Source organism: Eleginops maclovinus, chromosome 14, assembly GCF_036324505.1.
Source record: "Eleginops maclovinus isolate JMC-PN-2008 ecotype Puerto Natales chromosome 14, JC_Emac_rtc_rv5, whole genome shotgun sequence".
Lineage (NCBI taxonomy): Eukaryota > Metazoa > Chordata > Actinopteri > Perciformes > Eleginopidae > Eleginops > Eleginops maclovinus.
In genome coordinates, this window is record NC_086362.1 from 4658691 (window position 1) to 4677514 (window position 18824).

An 18824-nucleotide genomic window follows, 5' to 3' on the forward strand; every position below is an offset into this window, starting at 1 on the left:
ACAGAAATGTAGTTTACAAAATCAAAAAGCTCTCAATTAAAATAAACCTCTTTGCCTGGAAATGTTCTGTTCATGTAGGATCCTGTTGCACATGATGGGAAGGTAGTTGGTTTTCAGTAACAATAAATACTTCTTCCACATTAAAATCCCTTGATGGCAACGCTAGTAAAGTTCATTTGAACATAAACCATTAAACCAGTTCCTCGAACACGTTCCTTTGATTTAGAAACAAGTGGATTCTTCTACCTTAAAGGCAGTTTTTGCTTTTTAAAATAAGACAATAATTTCAAGACTTTGTTCAACATTTAAAGCTCTTTATTTACCTGGTGGAGATCCTCTAAATTTACATTTATTGCCACTGGCGGGCAAATTGAGTACAGAGAGGAAATCCAGTTGTAATAGTCTTTTTTTTTTTTTTATCGTCCAGGCAAAGATCTCACTCTGCAGTTTGCTCCGATTATCCCTCGGTGGACTAAGAAAAACGGTTGAAGTTAATTGGCTGGAGAGGATCGTTCTCAGATGTGAACCAAAACTGATGCAGATGGAAATATAAGAAAGAGAATCGAGACGGAGGGTGGAGGGAGGGAAGACGCTTGATTGGAGAGGAGGAAACTTTCCCAGAGAAGGCCATAAAATTGATTGATGACTTCCCCCGAGGAATGTTTCCCCAGGTGTGTGTGTGTGTGTGTGTGTGTGTGTGTGTGTGTGTGTGTGTGGGTCTAGCAGTTACAGTGCAGCTAAGAAATGCTATCCTTGGACGCAGGACAAGTGCAATAAAGTAGATTGAGGGGTGAAATAGCACGTTTTTGTATCAATATTGCACTTTGGAAGCACAAACACAAGGGCACAAGAGATTTCAGAGAGGATGGAGGTGGAACTAAACTGGTGATGGGATCATTTAAAAAAAACAAATTGATAACAGAAGTCCGGACTAAAAAGGATGAACATGTTTGACATCCTAATACAACGCTTCAGGTGGTCCTTGACAGGTGCCTTGCGCTGCCAAACTTTGCACCCTGCAGCTAGGAGTGTGCTAACGGTGTCATATCATAATAAACAAAATACCATGGAGGTGTAATTATAAAAGTCAACATTAAGCCACCTTGACAGAATAAGAGCAGATTTCTCAATACATGGGCGTCGAGTTGATGGATTATCTTTGAAGGTGTTACAATACAGCATTGTGCTTTGGTTTCATAATCAGATAAGAATGTGAAGATGCAATATGTCGGAATATGTGTTAATTTGCATACAGTGTCTCATTTACAGTGGGCCAATAACCTTAAATGCTTGTCTTGGTTGCTCGAATGTGATTAAGTGCTGTCTTAGGATCTGAAATCTAACTATTTACAGGTCAATTTCCCACGGTAGGAAACATATGTTGGTTTTTCTACAGTAAAGTAAGGCAGACGAGTTCAAATTGATCTACTGTGACATAAATACACACATGTGGATGATGATAATTAGACCTGTGATTGGACAAATCTGTAAATTATTTTGGGAGAATATTCATAATCTTTTAAGTAGGGTCCTACATTTTCAACTCAGAAGGGAATATCAATTAAAGACAACTGGTGTACCACAAAGAACAGTGTTGGGCCCCCTACAATTGACTCTTTCTGAAGGATCAAATTTGTGAATGTTTACTGATGACACTGTTGCATAAACATTTGAAAAACCTTCTACAAGTAAAGCAAAGTTATGTGAAAAAGGGTAATACAATGTGATTGCGCGATACTGGATAAACGACCAAGTCCGTTTCCATAAGTGAAAAATGATTTGGGTATTCACCCCTCCACGCCCAGGTCGTTGAAAATCAGGCCAGTAGTTTCTTCCATATTCCTGCTAAAAAACCAAAGAAAAACAACCAACTGGACCTAAAGCATGCCCTCCATGTCAGAGGTTAATAGTGTAAATAAATTAGTACAATTCACAGTGTGTTTCTGGATATCAAGGTTCAGGGTCTGTAAGAAGATCTTCTATTAACTTGGAGATGTATCTCAAATATCCTGTCCATTTCAGGGGTCGCCCCCCGTCATCCACGTAGATCATGTTCCCTCCACTCTGACATTCTCCGATGTATACAGACGCATGGAGAGGAAGGAAATGATGGACAGACTTTTGCAACAGGCTTCTCTTTCAGACTTTTATCTGGATTATGAACTCTGAGGATTAGCAACAAAAACACACACTGAAATGCCAATCTTCTTCATATATCTGCACGTAGCATTTCCGTGGTGGTAACTATGATGATTTTGTTTTAATGCAACAAGATAAATCACATGCTTTGGCTCTAAAACATGGTTGGCAAAAGAAGCAGATTGGAAAATGATCCCTGTTGCCATGAACCAAATGCAATGTTTTTGTTTTTCCATGCTTCTCTCATTTTGACTTTGACACAAGAGTTGGCAGGTGCTGGATGGAGACTGTTGTTCTGCAATAAACTGCAAATTAACCTGTTGCATGTAAGGATCAGAGTTCAGGAGAAAGGATCAGTGTGAAGAAGCTAGAAGTACAGAAATTCCAAGAAGCATTTATCATGGTGGAGCATCCTGGTAGCCTAAAGGTCTGAGCTGCTAGCCAAGAACAACCACCTGTTTGTTCCACCTTCACAAATGAAGTAATAGCACACAAATCTAAGCCTCTTTAGTTCTCTGATTGCAAAAAATATTCCCAGTTCCTTCGTTGTTTTTCAGTTGTCTTAGAAACAAACAGGAGCAAATGCATTTTTCCAATAAAGAACTGTCAAGTGAGATCTACCACAGCTACCAACGACAACACGGGTAGTATGGTGTTAAAAATATGATATCGGTTAATGTAATGTCGTGCAACAACTGGTAAAAGCGTCAGAGAGGAGCCCAGCAAAAATAAATGAACCACCAAAGGAAAAACAACATGTAGAATTCCCTTCAACTGTTATCATTACACCTGGAAACACTTAATTCAATTATGATATATAAGATTTAATTGTGCAAATACTCCAGCTGTGTTTCATTATAATACTCGATTAAAAGGAATGACGAGAGCACACTGACATTTCAAAGGCATGATCGGGTCTAAACTGCAAATAAAAAGAGGATAAAAGCTCCAGGAACACCTGCACTATAAAACTATTTTACTGATTTTTAATTGTCTATTATTGGATTGCCTCATTGCAGTTTTTGATCGTTTTGATCAGGGCTAAAACCACGAGAAGCACTTATTTTTGATAATGCTTTATAAATATAGTGTATTATTATTATCTTGTAAAATATGTTTAAGTTATGCCAGGACCCCCGTGGTGGTTTGTACATTAACACATAACAGGCACTTCAATATTTGTGTTAAATCAGTTCAATACACACATTTATTTTTGGTTCAGAGGAGAAATATTACGGGACCCAAAATGGACAATAATGATTCATTTAATGCTGTTACTGTTTTATGAATCACAAGCTTTATATATACATTTTTATTCAATGCACCTCGACTAACACAAGTATTCAAAGGATGTCTGCCTATGTTTTTTTACCGCTCCTCAGTGCCCTCTTGTGGTTGGATTCTGAATTGCTGCGCAGTTGTCTTTAATCCTGCTGCAGCCCTCATCACCTCCACCTGAGATAGAACACACATGTGAGTATATCCTTTATATGTTAGTAAGTTCAGCATTTCATTTTTAATGGTGGACACACAAAAGAGGTATACAACATAAACGGACTTCCTACTCGTGAAAGAACAAGCCCTATATTCACTGGATCCTTGTTTAAAATAGGCTCTGCTTCCAAGTAACATGTTGTATATTTCCAAAGACAACACTATGACACACGCTGAGGCATTTTTCTTTACACTGTAGGTATTAAACAAACATGTGAAAGCAGCGCTGACAGCTGTCTGCGGTGCTGCTGGAAGAGGAAAGGTTCAAGTTGAATCTACAGGAGGTCGTCCCGGACTCTGGGCAGGAAACCGAGCTGGAGCCGTCCAGCTGTGAGTCTGTAAAACATCTGCAAAGATCATATCCTTATCAGATTAACCAATAATTAGGGTGCATATTATAAAAATGGGATACAGTATTGTTCCAGGCTGTGTAGGCCACCAAAATGCAATCAAAGGAAGTAGTTTTCATTTGGAAAATGAATTACAGGAACCACTGTAGACATCGAAAGACGCAATGGCTCACCCCTGGTGGTCTTTGAAGGAGTATCTGGGGTAAGAGTTCACATCATTCACAGAGGAAGTACACTGATGACTTTCTCTCGATACTCCAGTCATCCAAGGAATGATAAGACATGGGAAAAACGAAGTTGTATGGTCCCTTCAGGAACATAAAACATGTAAAGATTAAATGATCCCAGATAAAGTGCCTGATTCAAAGCAAATTACTTAACTGAAGTAACAAAAAAACTGCAAGTGAAAGGGAGGCCACCTTTTCTTTTACACAGGGGAATGTGCTGTGAATTGTCCCACTTTTAATGCAGTTATATTAAAAAGGCATCACTTCAGGGCTGGACGAGAGGGGAAATGACAACAGTAACTAAAAAGTATAAATGTGTGTGAGTGGAATTATAGAAAATGAGGTTGAAATACTATTAAACACAGCTGTGACTAGTGTGTCTGTAAATGCACCCTCCATATTCAAACTGGTATGAAATAGGAACTCAAAACATCCTCCAAAAACACAAAAGGACACTGACAAATGTGTGTCAGTGTCAATACACATCCACTAGGGAGCAGCATTTAGCAATGATCCAGCTGTCTGCATAGGGAGAATTAGTTGCAGTAAAATGTGGTTTTCTTACTCGTTTATTTTCATATAAAAGAAACAATTTCTACAGTTTTCTTTACCAAAAATGCATAAAAAACTAAAATATCCAACAGTGTTATAAAAGGTATTTTATTCACACTGACAAAACTGTACATATTGCATTATAAGGCCGTGATTTGGTTGTAAACATGCTGCTCTGTACCATATAGTGTTGGCTTTAGGAGATGTAACAGCGTGTAAACATCATATAACACTGAAAAGGTACAAATATTAATTGCAAAAGCTGGAAACCTCTTTCAAGTAGTGTGAAGAGTGTTTAAAATGTGCGACAGTTCATATAAAACCAACAGGAGAAATGTAGTGTTAAAGTTCAAAAAAGCACACATGGTTATGACTCCCAAGAGAAATTCTGTAACAAGGATTTGGCAGCAGAAATATAATAAACTAAATGTCAGCGTGTCAAGATACATGATTGTTTTGCAATTTGCAGGGAGATTTGAGGTTATTCTGTTGTTTTTGCATTTCCCTTTTAGGTATTTTTTCCCCCTCATAGCTCTCCAGCATCATGAGTTTTTAGCTCTTCTCCAGATCCGTGGCTTTCTGGCTCCTTGGCCTCACTCTTGATACTCGTGTCTCCTTTCCACATCTCCTTTATACATTCTGAGGGAGGGAGAGAAAAACAAAATACATGAGGAGGTTTAAGCAACATAGTGTGTTGGTTTAGTTTGCTTTTGTTATGTTCAGTGAGTTTTTGTTCATCTTATTACTCTCTATAAATAAACTGCACCAGCATCACTTCATTTGGATCATCTACCTTGCTCTGATGTCTTCAGGACTTGGTTCTGACAGAGGAACTTCTCCAGCCTCTTTTCCTGATGATTGAAGTACCAGTCCTCCACGACCTCCTCATACTGCTCCAGCATCGTCTCACACTGAACACAGGCAAAAATATTACTGTATACCTCATGTATTAACATACAAGTTGAGGGTTGTGAAATACATTTGAAATCAAAACAATGAAATGTTTTCATACAGAGATCATCTTACCTGTTTCTTCATGTCTGAAACCTCTACAGAGGGTTCGTCCCACAGCTCAAATGGCAGACCCAAATCCACTTTCACTCCTTTGTGGACCAGGTTCTTCAGAGTCATCATGGTCTGACTGGCCCCCTGCATTACATACAAAACAGGTAGATGTCAGATCGATACACAAATCCATACAAAGGTTTAAACAGAGCACAAAAATTAAGCACGTTTTTTCGGGTAGATTTGTCTTTTCGAGAGGAACATAGTCCTGGGAAACATTTCGATGACAGCTTTAAAAAGCAGAAACCTCACCTTGGCGTATCGGAGGCTGCCTGGCCTCTCTGCATGAACATTATACTGCAGGATGCGCTCACATATGTTGTCCAGCGCTTCAGTCAGACGGGTTTCCCTGTCATCAGAATACAGGGTTAGATGTTACACACAAACATAAAGAGACGCAGGTTTTCTATCAGTATAACGAATGTGTAAATGATCAGAAACATTGAAGTTTACATTGTTACAGCAAACGTAAAGAGGCAAACAATTAAGAGGCATGGATAATATATTAGAGATGGAAATGATACAATTCCTTATTTCTCTTAAAGTGATCTATTAACTTACGAGGTGTTGTATTTGATCTTCCTTCTCCTCTTGCCTGTGTCCAGCACCTCTCCCAACTCCAGGACTTCTTTGGAGCGACTGCTTTTCTCCAGAGCATCCTGCAGCTCTACTGTTAGAAACTTACACACTGACAGACAGGACAAAACAGGTGTTCAAAAACGTTTTAAATGCATGTTATTGTCAACGAGTTAAACTCCTGTACATCAACTATGTAAACACTGCTGTTATAAAGTCACTAAATATCATTATAGGCCAGTGTCACTTGTTTAAAATCCTACCTTCGCATTTGTTGGGCAGTCTTTCATCCTGTTCTGCTGTAACGGAGCAGCAGATGAAAAGGAAAGTCAGTATAAAACTGTTCATGTCAAAAGTTTTTGTTTTTAAGGATTCAATAAAAAGTTCAAGCAGCCACATCGGCAGTCACTCGGATCTGCGCATGCGTAGCACATCCCAACAGACACGAGTAGAAGATGCCTGTTGGTTGGATTTCAGGGAAGATAGTCGATAGAAGAAAAAAGCAACTCGCTTCACAATTTAGTTACATTACATTGTTTACCTGCACTCTTCACTTGTTTCTAACATGTTATTTTGTTTGAGCACGCATATATATTATTTTTAAACTAAGTATTGCTGATTTTGACACCCATTTACTGGATAGTTTTTGGTTACGGAAAACTGATTTATGACCATTTCTGAAGGTACTGTTTAGGCTCGATAGAACATGAAAACGCAAAGTTTAAATCCAATATATGCTAATATTTAGCAGTTATATTCGTTTCGTCTATACAGTATATATGTGTTTCATAGAAGTAAACTTGTAGCTCTTAAAAACCATAACCATATTCGTATTTTTTGCATTGAAATATGGCGTTTGTGGCTATGCATGACCTAATAGAGGCAGTAATTACAACAGTGCCCAAATAATTTATAATAATTACATAATATTACATAATAATTTATTTAAAAAACACCCTATTTTCAATTAATTATATATAATTTATTAAATGATATATAATTAATTGAAAATATATATAATTTAATAAATTATATATAATTTATTAAATTATCGGTTAAATATTTAACCAATAATTTAATAAATGAAAGCCTCATTGGAAAATAAGGCAGCTAATGTTTGGGTGCAAATTGTGCTAAATTTACCTTTATGTAACAGTTATCCAATGAGGCTGAATTGGATTTTTGACCCTTGAAAACAAATTCTATTTTTTTATCAGCTCTGAGTTGTTGCTTCATGCTTGTCACATAGGAATGGGGGATAATTAGCCTGTTATTTGGCAGTGAGGTGGTTAAAATAGAATGCGCTCGCTCGCCTCTTGGTTTCTCAGGTGTCAGGGGCAACACACTCAACAGCAACAGATACCCCAGGACTGTGTGAGGGAGAAGATAGAGAGGAGAGAAGGGAAGAGGAGAAGAGAGCAAAAAGATAAGGCAGAAAACGAGGAGAGGACACCGAGGACGGAAGAGAAAAGCAGTGAAATTCATCGAGTGGAGGAAGAGCAGAAGACAGAATGTGCTTAGTCACCAACCAGGAGTGAGTGACACACACACATGCACACACAAACACACACTCCTGGAAAAGAAGAGTATGTTTATGTTCTCCAGCTGCAGAACATTTCACAGCAGAGTGTCAAGTGTTCATCTTGAATATCTGAAACTCAATAGTAACTGTAGTGTTTTACTGGTGTGAAGTGAAGCTTCTCTGTCTTTAAGTGTGTGTTATGTCACCAAGGGGGATGAATGTGTGTGTATTGTCTGTGTGGAGGGAGATAGAGTTACACAGACACCCGGCTCCAGCAGTGTCACCCTGCCCTGTATGTCACAGCCATATGCACAGACAGACACACACTCACACATCAGCTCTTCAGGCTGTTACGCATACGCATACACACACACACAAACACCCACACACACACTCTTAAGACATGGTGTCAGGGAACTTGGAGCCCTCACAACAAGCTGATCTCTAAAACTGCAGCATCATACTTTTCTTTTCCGCATTTCATTTTCGGACGTTGGTTTTTCCCAATTACTGTAGGTCCAATGACACTGAGTTGAGTATCTGGAGGAGATGACTCAAACACTCCCAACACATTCAGAGGAAGGAATAAGAAAGTGTCAGCTGACAGTGGGACAGAGAAGAGCAAGACGCAAGAGATGACCAATGCTGGATACCTGTTGCATCACATGAGTTCCTCTGAGAAATTACCCTTACCCAAATGACCAAAGGAGGTCATATTCCTGGATCCTCTGCCTGAGATCAGGGAATATCATCTCAGGAAAGCAACTGGAGAAACGTCTCAAAGGTAAAATATCTGCAGTTTATACAGACAACATTTGTCTAACTTGATACATGAAGATAATATAGCTGTGTTTATGATTCGGTCAGAGGGTGTTTGGATTAGTAATCTTTGGAGAGAGGTAGAATCTTTCTAATTAGACAATTAATAGTTTGTACACACACTTGACTGGAGCTTCCCTCAACAATGAATTGTGCTTTTTACATATTCAAATGTATTGATTTATTTTCAATTTGAGTTTAGTCTTTATTGTTCTGAATGGAAAATGTCCCTTGCAGCAAAGCAAAAACAGAGGTGTCAAGACATCACCAACAGTAGCAGTAAAAGCAATGAACACATTTACTTTTAAATCATTGCACTGAAAGGGAATGTTTTGTTGTTGTTTTTGTGTATTGCACCCGGCAATGGTTGGAGAGTTTAGAGCAGAATATAAGTCACACATTCAACAACAACGAGCCTCATTTTTTAATACATATATATTTGTATTTATCATTCCTATTTGATTTGATGATTCATTTATTGGTCTTTAAGACTTTGTGCATTAGTTTTCTCTTTGTTTTTGTGTCTATCTGCATTAATCTGATACATGAAAACAAAAACCTCACTGATAATTAATGACATTAACCGGTGTGGTGTACCCGAGCACCTCGCTCCTCTGCGTACAGCAAGACCCCGAGCTGACCCCCAGCGCGCACACACACACACACACACACACACACACACACACACACACACACACACACACACACACACACACACACACACCTGGCATACTCTCGATGACACACACATGCTGCTGACTCAGGGACCCCAGCAGTTCATATCACTGTCGACTAAAACCGTACCATTACCTTAGCGCTGTCCTAACCCCCCTAACACACACACACACACACACACACACACACACACACACACACACACACACACACACACACACACACACACACACACACACACACACACACACACACACACTCTGACCCTGCTGGACCCCCAGCTCAGGAGCTATGTAACCTCTGAGAAGCCAACAGGAATTTGTAGTAGTGTTTAACAAATGTTCTTTTAAATTGTGTATTTTTTTGTAGGAATTAGATATGAAGTCCCGCAGGTTATTAACTTAAACATTGTTTTGCCCTAATAGGCTGCGATGTTATTTGCTTGTTTCTGACAAAAGTCTCGAAGGTTACATTTGTTAAAAATAAAATGACATTTCAAGGTTTTTTTTTAGGGTTTTTCTTTCTTTATTTTCTTAGTACTTCCTTGAGTCAAGCAAGGGGATCCATGATGATGAAAGATGTTTGGCCTTGCTGTTTTATTTTGAAATTGATTTATATATACACTCGAGGTTTTATCCAGGAGGAATGTTTTATAAATACAGTCCATTTATTCTTCTGAAAGTGTAACCTTATACTGCTGCATGGAAAATTCCATATGAACTATTCATCTGTCCCGTGTCTCTTCTTCTTGTCCAAAGCCCCTTCCTCTCCGGCCACAATGCGCGAACAAGTGAACCATTTCCAGGGTCAAAGCTTTCACAAGCTGAGGCGGTCCTGCCTGCGTCGAGGTGCGCTCTTTAAGGATCCCCTGTTCCCCGCCACCGCCCAGTCCTTATTCTACAGGAGGAAGCCCCCGCCCGGACTGACCTGGAAGAGGCCGAGGGTGAGTGTGAAGCCCAGGGAGAAGTGGAAGAAGGAACTCTGGACTTGTGTGTATGAACTGCATGTTGTACTGTGTATGGTGAGTGTTATTTTTAACATATTTGCCAGTGCTTAAGACACATTATATAGACAATAAATTATTCTGAATAAAGTATTCTGAATCTGGAAGCTCTAAATCTGGCATTGCCACCAGTTCAAACCAGTTTAAACAACAACAAAGAGTTATTTGACGAATATATCTCCTCTCCTCCCACATCTATGTCACATTTCTGGCAGATAAGGTTAATTAAAGCACCTTCTATTATAGGAGAGGCGTCAGGCAGAGAAACCCAAGCCTTCAGGGAACAAGTGGCGCGTGCTGCCGATGGACTGATCTATTGGTGTGTGTGTGTGTGTGTGTGTGTGTGTGTGTGTGTGTGTGTGTGTATATACACAGTTATGTTTAGATAAAGAAATAGCCCAGGTGTTTTTAGCACAGTGTTGAGATGGGTGCAGCAGTGTATAAGCGTAGGTGTTAATTGTGGCTAAAGCACAAGGCTTTAATGGTCGTTGGAAATGGGTCAAGGTTACATTATTTATTGTCCAGAGTCAATGGTCCAAACACCAATTTAATTATGCACCGTCTTGTAATGGAATGGATTAGATGTGTGTACAACAACAACAACAGTGTTTATTCTCGACTGCAAACAAAATAATGTCATGACGACGATTCAGTCCTTTATTTCTGAGAGTATGTTTTTGGTAGTGTTTCCTTAACGATGCCTATATAGAGACTAAACAAGTTATCAAATTAGGCATTGTTGTCAAAAGAAATGGAAGCCGTTTTAATTAAATATTTTAATTATTTTACATTTAATTTGATATTTTTATATTTAGTTTGGAAAACAGAAACATTTCAAATCAACCCCCCAAAGCTGTTCCAGTTATTTTCCACTTACAACTGGATCAAAAATAAAATAAATATTAGTGTCTGCATTAAGTTATTTCAATATAAGATTGTTTAAGTTTGAATTTCATTTAAAATAATACTATTCCAATGTCAAACCTACCATGAGTGACGCAAAACCAAGTCCTGCGTTAAACTAGTAAATGAATTAATAATCGAAAACTCGACCGGGAGAAGTGTAAAATATCTCGAGAGTAATGGAAAACAAATGTATGGTAAAAAATATATATTCTAACAATGCTTTCTAAGAACTTTTTTAAAGAAAATCAAGGATTTTACCGAGCCGTAGCAGAAGATAAAGAGTTAATGGTATTGTGTTGCTAATGCTCCTCAGGTATTTTAAGCGTGTATTACTGAGAGTCGGATGATAGGAAGACATCTGTCCCCTCTCTCTGCTGACACACACACACACACACACACACACACACACACACACACACACACACACACACACACACACACACACACACACACACACACACACACACACACACACACACACACACACACACACACCTTCTAAATCAAATTGGCTTTACACTTGATGCTGATGTAATCAAGAGAAATGTTCCAGCTGGAGTAACATTTAAAGAAGTTATGACCACTGAGTGTGAGTTTCTGTGTGTGTGTGTGTGTGTGTGTGTGTGTGTGTGTGTGTGTGTGTGTGTGTGTGTGTGTGTGTGTGTGTGTGTGTGTGTGTGTGTGTGTGTGTGTGTGTGTGTGTGTGTGTGTGTGTGTGTGTGTGTGTGTGTGTGTGTGTGTGTGTGTGTGTGTGTGTGTGTGTGTCCAGCAGCACCTCTACTGTTACCTGACCCTGTCCAAACTGAGATCCTCAGATCAAGACAGGATCTGTCTCCTCAGCAGTGCTCTGACACTCACAGGCTTCATTTAACACTGAAGCACTTCTAACTGCTGGAATCAATGACCAGAGTTTGTTTAAAGCTGCTAAATAATCTATATTTTTACATTACAGATGCATCAGAAACTGGGTTTACTGTTAAAGGGTTGCTCGTTGTCAAACCCAATAATAATTATCACCCCTCTCTCAGGTCCCATCAGATCCAGCACTTTCTGGCCTGCACTAAAGCAGGTTTAAGGTGTCACTTTTCTTTTACCTTGACATCTTTTTTTTCCAATCACACCCCAGGAGATCTGTAAAGACCCCCGTCTGTTTGTTGACGGCATCAGCACTCGTGACCTGCACCAAGGCAGTCTGGGTAACTGCTGGATGGTGGCTGCCATTTCCTGCTTAGCGTCTGAGCCATCTCTGTGGAAGGAGGTATTTGTGTCGTCCTTTCTTTATCGCTTCCTTCCACTCTGTCTTCATCTCACATGTCCTCCTCACAGGTGATCCCAGACCATGTGGACCAGGAGTGGAACCCAAAGCGTCCAGACCTGTACGCAGGCATCTTCCATTTCCGGTTCTGGAGACTCGGTCGTTGGACGGATGTCGTTGTGGACGACCGTCTGCCGGTCAGCAGTGATGGGGTGCTGCTCTTCTGCCGCTCGGCCACCCCACGAGAGTTTTGGAGCGCCCTGTTGGAGAAGGCCTACGCCAAGTAAGGACCAGGTTCTTGTAGTTTTCTCCACAATCTAGTCTCAGTCTCAGTCCTCTTGTTACCTAGTACAGCTACAAAGATACAATACATCCTCGCCAAAATCACGGTCTCCCTTGTAGTCCATCAACATGATTCTGTACCTCATTTATGTCCAGATCACAACATTTGACGGCTTCTTCCTCTGCTTTAAACAAATAAACCTCTGGATGAAGCATTAACGCCTACATTTGGTAACGGATTGTCCCCCTGCGAACATTTGCTGACTTGTTTGCTCACTTGACAATTCAAAAAATTGGATTCCAGATCTAACGCAACAGCTGTAGCTTCCTCAGACCACTGAGAGTTAAAGGTCTCCAACGTTTCAAACCCAACCAGTTTTGAGTTCACCCTATGGGTAATCAAAGTGCACTGCATTTTGTAGTATTGGTCAGCGTTATGCACTCAAAAAAAACAAGTGTACATACGGAAGAACGGAAATATACTTGCCATAATCACGATCTTTCCTTAACCTTAAACATAATGTAGTTTCCATGCAGATACATTGTACAAGCAGTAATTTAATAAATGTTGGATGTAAAACAAAAAGTCCATTCCAGATTTAGCTGCAGTCCAATATTGACTTTCCTATAGTGAAAGAAAAACTACTCCCTATGAACCTGTAGTCCCCATCATCATCATAAACACCCTAGCAACCACCTACTTAAGTCCTACCAGCCCCAAAAGCCAAATCAACCAAATAGAAGCAGTCAAGCAGCCGCTATAGGAACACCCAAGCACTCTTTTTATAAACATCCACCGTTTCACATCTCTGAAACTGCTTATACCTAAATCAACACACCTGTGGGAGATGAACCAATGTTGGAAATGCTGTACCTCTACAAACAAAAACCTGTGAGTGGAAAATGGAAAGGCAGAAGAGGGGTGCAGCCATTAATCATTCAGTAAATATATCTGGTTACTCTGTAGGCTAAACGGCTGCTATGAGGCCCTGGAGGGAGGCAACACCACCGAGGCCCTGATCGACTTCACTGGCGGGCTTTCAGAGCTTCTAAGCCTGGATCGTGAGGCCCTCAGCCAGCACAGCGACCAGAGGAGGGCCTTCTTCCAAACATTAGCTAAAGCTCATGAACGTAAAGCCCTCATCACCTGCTCCATACGGGTAGGGCTTAGCACCTCTGAGTATCTTGGAACAAAAGAGTATGTCAGACTAAAATGAAAAAACGGTATTGTTATTTCTCAGCCAGCAGAGGGGGAGACAGTGGAGTCTGTGTTGGACTGTGGCCTGGTGCGAGGACACGCCTATGGGATCACAGCAGTGAGGAAGATGAGGCTGGCGGAGATGGGTTGGATGTCCCGTCTCTTCATGGTGCGCATGAGGAACCCATGGGGGACCACGGACTGGACGGGTGCCTGGAGTCAGGGGTGAGGGTTTTCTGAACTCCACACTGACTTCATCTACCACATGTCCGACTGCTGAGTACATCACACTCTTTGCTGGAGCCCCGGGAATAAAAACCTCTGCTGACATTTAACAGTGTCAGCCTGCTTTACAACATTTCATAATCACAATTTCCTACATTTTTACAATAGTGTTGGAAATGTTTTACAAGGAAACATCTGCGGTTTACATTATGGAGGTCTGAGAAACTCTGTAAATGGCCAAAATGGACCTATAAAGGTTTCCAGAAGTTGAAACGCTACTTGTACTTTTCACATGTCATTTCCAGTGTGTTGAACCTTGCAGCGCTGGATCTCTCTTTTTTTTAAAACGATTGTCATTGAACGCCCCCTGCAGGTCACAGGAGTGGCAACAGATGAGTCGTGCAGAGAGGGAGAAGATGGGCCTGATCGTTCGCGATGTTGGGGAGTTCTGGTAAATGTCATTGTTTCATGGAAGTTTATTTATTGGCTTTCTGAAAGACATATTTTACAAATGAATTATAGGACAAAAATAAATTTAAAAAATCACTATTATGGATTCAACATTATTATATAAACCAAGTGAAACATAAACCTTGTATATGTATGGCAATATTAGTAGTAAATAATAATGAAAACATGACAATTTAAAACAGATATATAAATAAATACAAATGTGTAAACGGACATTTGAAAGTTGTAGAAGGTTTAACAGTGATTGCACCTATGTTTTTTATCAAAAAATGAATTGGATATATATTTTATAAAATGTATCAGAGTCCCTTTTTAAAAGCAAAGGTTAATTTCTCTATGGCAAGAAATTGAGGTAGATATTTAGCCACTGAACAATAGTGGGGTTCTCCTAAAGACATATATTGGTCTTGGTCTTTCAAACTTTAATAATATAATATTTAATTTTTTGTGTGTTTTCATGTTACCTCAGTGTAGGACATTTCCAGGCCTTCTCCTGCTAATGTATTTCCCCTCCTGTTCCCCAGGATAGATTTTGAGGATTTCTGCCAGTACTTCACAGACGTGGTGGTGTGTCGAATAGTGGAGAGCTCTCTGCTGTGGCCGAGTTCTCACTGGAGGGAAGTGCGCCGCTATGGGGAGTGGGCATCGGCTCCCAATTCCCCTCCATCCACCGTCCGTCCCAGCAACCACACGCTGAGCTTGGGAAAGAACAACGGCAAACCTGGAGAGACTAAGCAGCGAGGTAACAGGAAGGAGGCCAGACTTGGCGAGCCTAAGGGAGGGAAAGGAGGAAATTGTGAGCAAGATAAGGCTGTGAAACAACTGGCAAAGGAAGAGGATGGGAGAGAGGTGGAAGGATGGGAGGCGCAGATGGATAAGAAAAGTCGATGTGGAGGATGCATCAACCACAGAGACACTTTCCTGCACAATCCACAGGTAAAACTGAGGAGGAAATAAGGTTATTTAAAAGATGTGAGACATTCTTAACATTATGTTTCTGTTTTCTAGTTCATGTTTGAGGTGAGAGGCAGAGAGGAGGAGTTACTCATCTGTCTGCAGCAGGAGGACAGGAGGATACAGAGGAAAGATGGAGGAGGAGAAAACCTGCCTATTGGCTTTGAAGTGTTGAAGGTGAGCGGTTCACGGACCGAAATGTGTTCAGTTCTCACTAAGACAAATAACGCTGCCTTACCGCGGCCCAGGTGGAGGTGAACCGCTGCAGCCGGGTGCAGTGTGTGGTGGAGCAGGCGGCCAGCTCCGTCTACATGGACTCCCGCAGTGTGACGCTGAGGGGGACTCTGACTCCGGGTCGCTACGTCGTGCTGCCCACCACCTTCCTGCCAGGAGCAACAGGACGCTTCCTGCTACGCTTCTTCTCCCACTCCCACATCCCACTCAGGTGTGTGCCGGGAACTTTGTGCATGTAGGATAATCACACATTGTTTCTTATGCCTAAAACGCTTTGAAAATATAGGGTGAATGTCACTTAAGATTACTCGCTTTTGTTAGTGATCTGTGAGAAGCGGAAATTGCTTTATGAGTTTCCCAGAGTTTCTTATTTCATCTCAAATGAAACAAGAACATTATTTAAAAAGTTATTTTAATAAACTAAAAGGCTGGGATAGTAAAAAATAAATAAAGTAATACACAAAAAGAAAAGATAACGCTCAAAATAATGATGTATTGAAACCTAAAAGTTGGTGCAAAAATAAATAAGCTATCTTTCGGTCAGTATTTATTTCAATGCAAGTGAATGCAGTTAAGTGGCAGGACATTGTTTGCTCTAATATTTAACTCAGGTTTCTGTATCTTCTATAATAATGTGTTGTATCTTTATTTTTTTCAAGGGAATTGAAGGAGGATTTGCTGTCCCCCTCTGTCTTCCAGTGTTTTCTACCTCAGCCCACAGTAGTGACCACTGTCTACCTCCGAAGGGCATCAGGACTTCGCCCCCCAAAACAAAAAGGTTGCGTACCTCAACACAAGGACAGGAGAGAAAAATACACCATGTTTCTTGTTTCTTTACACGTTGTTGTATTGTGTGTTGCGGTCCACAGCTCCAGATGTTTATGCCACAGTGCGGTGTGAGAATGACACCATCAGGACGCATGTTTTCAAGGCGGAGGGAAACCCAGAGTTCAACCTCAGAGCCATTTTCTACAGGAGATACCCCAGCACACACATCTCTATCGAGGTTTGACACTCACTCACTCACTCACTCACTCACTCACTCACTCACTCACTCACTCACTCACTCACTCACTCACTCACTCACTCACTCACTCACTCACTCACTCACTCACTCACTCACTCACTCACTCACTCACTCACTCTCTCACACACACCGTTTGCACTCGCAGTCAATCCTGTCTTGCTGTGTGCAGGTGTGGAGCAGAGGATGGCTGTGGGACTCTATGCTCGGAGAGGCTCGGCTCCAGACGGCTGAGTCAGAGAGATGTCGGAGTCATGTGATCGATCTGCGAGGCGGCCAATCCCGGTCAGGGTACCGAGGGTGCGTCTACATCGAGACGTCCTCCAGCGTCTGCCTCACAGACTTGTGAAAGCATCATGGGTCGCCCTGGTGACCATACAATGACTTAGCAACTGACTTCCTCTCAGGTGGAAGTGAATGGATGGACAGAAGTTTTGATATACTACAGTAAGACTGTGGTAAACAACTCAAGCACTGATACAAAAGATGTATTTAAGGCAGATGCAATTAGCACTCGGGTGACAATAGTGAACAAGGCTACTTGCACCCGGCGTGTAATCTGTATTCTGTGGCGATCTGCAGGTCGGAAGTTAGGATGGCCATCTTTCACGACTCAAGCAATCCATGCAAAAAAATTACCTGCGGCCAAAATATTCCCTTCGTGTGGTATTATATTGACTTCATCGTAATAACTGTTGTTTTGTTTCTGTTGTGGTTTTTAAAATGATTTATATTGTTGATATGTTTGAATTTGAATAATATTTGTGTTTTGAAAACATTTTCCTATGATTAAATAACCAACACTTTTCAGAGTGTTTTGACCAGTCAGTTTATTTCATTTGTTGCAGAATTTAAATTATTGAGATCATTTTTTTACAGAAAACTTTCACTTTAGCTTTCAGCCCAGAGCCATGTGTTGCAACACAACCCTTCATTCAGTTGTGCTGACTTCACGTGGTCTGATATCTTAACTTTATTAGTCAAGAATTAAATCAGTAGCCGGACAATGGGAACGACTAAAGTGCATCCTATAGTGAGAGTGAATGTTTCAACATGGACAGATATGAGGTGAAATGCTTGCAATGACAACTAAAACTGGTGCAGTCCAACTATTGAATAAGTCTAGTTTAATCATGTAAAGATCGGAGGCCATCTGAAGTATGAATGCCAACAGGATCTAACACAAACTGTGTGAGACTAAGCATGAACATTTATTGAATATTTTCCTATTTGTCCACCGTTTGGATTACATGTAAATGACCGAGATAAACTGTAGCGTCACTGGACCTTATGCCACTTAGAAAAACTACTGTGTGCTGCTGTATGTGGCCACACCTCGGTTACAAATGCAAACTATCAGATCTAAGATAAAAGCTTCAGGCTGGGTCAACCTTTAACTGTTCTCATTTGACAGTGTTTGTATATCTGGAGCTTGTTTGAAGTGTTGAAATGGGGTTTGTGTTATGTGGCTCAAAATTGAGTTTCAAATTGCTTTATGTGCGTTATCAAGTGTCCTTTTTTTTTATATATGCTATGCTGTGATACTATTCTATATAACTTTGGGACAGAAAATCACAATTTTAGTTCACAGTTGAGCTAAAAAATATTAAGCATGGTATTCAAAACTTGCTCCATCCTGACCACTTACAACAATCAGAGTCATGTCATGGTAAGAATAACCGCTCGGTATCAATAATATGAGTTCTGCTGCATAATACTTTTACCTTTATTTAATTGTGTTTTTTGTGTCTGCTTGTGTTTTTTCACACTGTGATACCAACGCTTTTATTGAATTAGAGGATCTACATACTTATCCCGCTACTGAGAAACAGGCCTAATGTTTTGAGGTGTAC

The 18824-nt window shown here is 40.5% G+C and overlaps 2 protein-coding genes and 1 long non-coding RNA gene across 3 annotated transcripts in view; 2 read left to right on the plus strand and 1 right to left on the minus strand.

Moving 5' to 3' along the window:
• Positions 1–5687, plus strand: part of LOC134876105 (uncharacterized) — a 20797-nt gene extending 15110 nt beyond the window's left edge. Inside the window, exons 2-4 of the long non-coding RNA XR_010167341.1 lie at positions 3522–3612; positions 3833–3963; positions 5575–5687. This is a non-coding gene — a long non-coding RNA (uncharacterized LOC134876105). The remainder of the gene's footprint in view (positions 1–3521; positions 3613–3832; positions 3964–5574) is intronic.
• Positions 4855–6852, minus strand: cnpy4 (canopy FGF signaling regulator 4). Its single transcript, XM_063900958.1, has 6 exons — positions 6667–6852; positions 6389–6515; positions 6080–6176; positions 5789–5911; positions 5556–5673; positions 4855–5401 (listed from the first exon to the last, which is right to left on the minus strand). The coding sequence occupies exons 1-6, from the start codon at positions 6800–6802 to the stop codon at positions 5289–5291; spliced, it is 714 nt and encodes a 237-aa protein (XP_063757028.1). The 5' UTR covers positions 6803–6852; the 3' UTR covers positions 4855–5288.
• On the plus strand, positions 5781–17776 carry LOC134876103 (calpain-5-like). The gene is made up of 16 exons (XM_063900957.1): positions 5781–5931; positions 6433–6536; positions 7732–7937; positions 8442–8709; positions 10178–10362; positions 12455–12586; positions 12655–12866; positions 13833–14025; positions 14107–14288; positions 14662–14739; positions 15284–15695; positions 15768–15890; positions 15962–16158; positions 16607–16725; positions 16817–16953; positions 17144–17776. The coding sequence occupies exons 5-16, from the start codon at positions 10198–10200 to the stop codon at positions 17318–17320; spliced, it is 2127 nt and encodes a 708-aa protein (XP_063757027.1). The 5' UTR covers positions 5781–5931; positions 6433–6536; positions 7732–7937; positions 8442–8709; positions 10178–10197; the 3' UTR covers positions 17321–17776.
• The last annotated feature ends 1048 nt before the right edge of the window (positions 17777–18824 follow it).

What these genes read in the sequence shown, in the direction of transcription:
- LOC134876103 (XM_063900957.1), top strand. Translation starts at nt 10,198, where the DNA reads ATGCGCGAACAAGTGAACCATTTCCAGGGTCAAAGCTTTCACAAGCTG. An exon ending in CGCGATGTTGGGGAGTTCTG is followed by an intron (nt 14,740 to 15,283) that starts GTAAATGTCATT and finishes CCTGTTCCCCAG; the next exon opens with GATAGATTTTGAGGATTTCT. An exon ending in TCGCCCCCCAAAACAAAAAG is followed by an intron (nt 16,726 to 16,816) that starts GTTGCGTACCTC and finishes TGCGGTCCACAG; the next exon opens with CTCCAGATGTTTATGCCACA.
- cnpy4 (XM_063900958.1), bottom strand. Translation starts at nt 6,802, where the DNA reads ATGTGGCTGCTTGAACTTTTTATTGAATCCTTAAAAACAAAAACTTTT. An exon ending in ACTGCCCAACAAATGCGAAG is followed by an intron (nt 6,516 to 6,666) that starts GTAGGATTTTAA and finishes CCTGTCTGTCAG; the next exon opens with TGTGTAAGTTTCTAACAGTA. An exon ending in CCTGAAGACATCAGAGCAAG is followed by an intron (nt 5,402 to 5,555) that starts GTAGATGATCCA and finishes TCCCTCCCTCAG; the next exon opens with AATGTATAAAGGAGATGTGG.